This window comes from Diaphorina citri, unplaced genomic scaffold (genome assembly GCF_000475195.1).
Source record: "Diaphorina citri unplaced genomic scaffold, Diaci psyllid genome assembly version 1.1 scaffold3027, whole genome shotgun sequence".
Classification (NCBI taxonomy): Eukaryota; Metazoa; Arthropoda; class Insecta; order Hemiptera; family Psyllidae; genus Diaphorina; species Diaphorina citri.
In genome coordinates this window covers 28900-31108 of record NW_007380439.1, presented here as the reverse complement: position 1 = coordinate 31108, position 2209 = coordinate 28900, and the positions used below count along the sequence as shown (strand labels likewise).

General features: G+C 42.0%; 1 protein-coding gene across 1 annotated transcript in view; it reads left to right on the top strand.

The window, feature by feature from the left end:
• The first annotated feature begins 6 nt into the window (after window positions 1-6).
• Window positions 7-2209, top strand: part of LOC113471796 (abnormal spindle-like microcephaly-associated protein homolog) — an 11853-nt gene continuing 9650 nt past the window's right edge. Inside the window, exons 1-2 of the mRNA XM_026831219.1 lie at window positions 7-1284; window positions 1705-1870. Of these exons, the coding sequence (XP_026687020.1) occupies window positions 7-1284; window positions 1705-1870 (1444 nt within the window). The remainder of the gene's footprint in view (window positions 1285-1704; window positions 1871-2209) is intronic.

The following is a 2209-nucleotide window of genomic DNA, read 5'->3' as shown; positions in this document are numbered from 1 at the left end:
CAGTGTATGAGACAAGCAAGACAGCAGTACTTGGCACTGAAACATGCTACACTGGTAGTACAGAATAGATACCGGGCCAAACGTGCTATGAGAGCAGAGCAAGCCAAATATACTCAACTCCGAACCAAAACCATTTGTCTACAGCAACATATCCGTGCTTACCTGCTTATGAAACATGAAAGGGAACAATACAATCAATTGAAACGCTTCACTGTTCTTATTCAAAGGAACTTCAGAACAAAACGTAGCAACCAGGCAGCTAGCAAAATACAAAACTACTATCGAGGTTACAAATTGATGCAGAAACAACGTGAGGAGTTCTTAAAACTAAAACATGCCACGATCGCAATACAAACCCTCTACAAAGCCAAGCTTCTTATGAAACGTGATCGTGCTGCGTACACCGAGTTAAAACAGGCGTGTGTTTCAGTGCAACAACGCTGGAGAGCGAACCTCACCATGAGGAAACAGCGTGCACATTTCCTTCTAATGAAACAGAAGGCTAGTGTTATTCAACAGTGGTATAGAAACACCAAACTGATGCGACTGGAAGCGAGCTACTTACACGAGTTGAAGGCTGCAACTATCACTATACAGCGCCGCTACCGAGCTAATGTAGCGATGAGAACACAACGTGAGAGATATGTCGCCCTGCGTACCGCCACGATCACAATACAGACCAGATTCCGTGCCTATCTGATCGCTAAAAACCAACGGGACGAGTATGCCGAGCTCAAACAAGCTGTAGTTAACGTACAACGTCGGTTCCGCGCGACCAGGCAGATGAGAGTAGATCTTGACGCTTACACACGACTCCGTCAGGCGGCATGTACGATACAGAGTCACTATAGACAGTACGCTAGGATGAAAACACAGCGCGCGGAATATTTGAGACTCAAACACGCAGTGCATGTCATAAAGACACGCTATATCGCAATGCGTGACATGCAAACACAGCGTGCGTTTTATCTCAACTTGAAACAAGCTGTGCGTACTGTGGAAACCAGATACCAAGCGCGACTCGCTATGAGATCTCACAGGGAGCGATTCCTAGCGATGAAAGCGAGTGTGCTGAGAATAGAGAATTGGTATCTAGGAAAGCGAGTCGCTAGTCAGGAAAGACATAACTATTTGGAACTTCGGTTCTTTACTGTAATGATTCAGAGACGGTTCCGATTCAAGCTGAACTTGAGGAAATATGAGCGAGTGATAGAACTGCTCAAGTTGAAGCGAGAACAGGAGAGGCAGGAGAAATATAGACACCAGTGTGCTGTGAAGATACAGGTAAGATACTCTCTGAATACCGGGATACTGTCATTTTTTACAGGGATATAACATACAAATTTTGTCTGCGTAACACCCGACACAGCATCGGTGTGGAAGGGCATCATACGGAGAGTAGTCTACCCGCTCTTCTCTGTTAAATGAACAGTAAATCAACGACCCAGTTTGGTGCTCTTGTGGTCTTTCATTTGGGAACTTTATAAACGCGTTAGCTTTTTTCGATGTATGTTTAAAAAACAGCTACCAGCCGCTAAGCTTGGGCCCTGGAAGACGTACGTTGTTCGTCAATGTGACTGACCTGGTTTGGCACCTGGTAAAAAAAGAAAGAATTTCTTTTTTTTTTTTGTTTGTTGATTGCTGTTACAGTAATTGCAAAGCTCCAACCTAACTAGATAATGAGTGGATCTAATCATGTCTGAGAACTATTGTGTTATGTCTAGTCAAGGGTGCAACTCAGGGCACTATCCGGAGAAGGTTTCATGTATGTCCCCCGCGGACCAAAACTTAACTAATAGGCGTCAGAGAACCGGACAAAGAAGACAAGATAAACTACAGTCGTTTAAGAAGGAATGGGCCATGTTAAAAGGTATTTGAGACAGTTACTTCTTGACCTGTTAATTACTATCGTTCTAACAAATGGTAAGCCATGTAAAAGGTATTTTGAGACAGTCCTCTTTTTAGGCTTCTTAAGCTCTAATCTAAATAATTAAGCTAATTAAAAAATATAAATAGTAGTTAGGTAGTGAACAGATCTAAAAAAAACAAAAGAAAAAAAAAACTAATACAAATCTTTTAACTTAACCTGGGTAACTTTTAACTTGACATTCTAAAGTACAGAATGAGTCCGAAAATTTTAAAATCCTTTTTTCGATCTCCTTCTTCTCAGTCCGGAGAGTTTTGAACATGTTTAAAGTAACTTATGGGA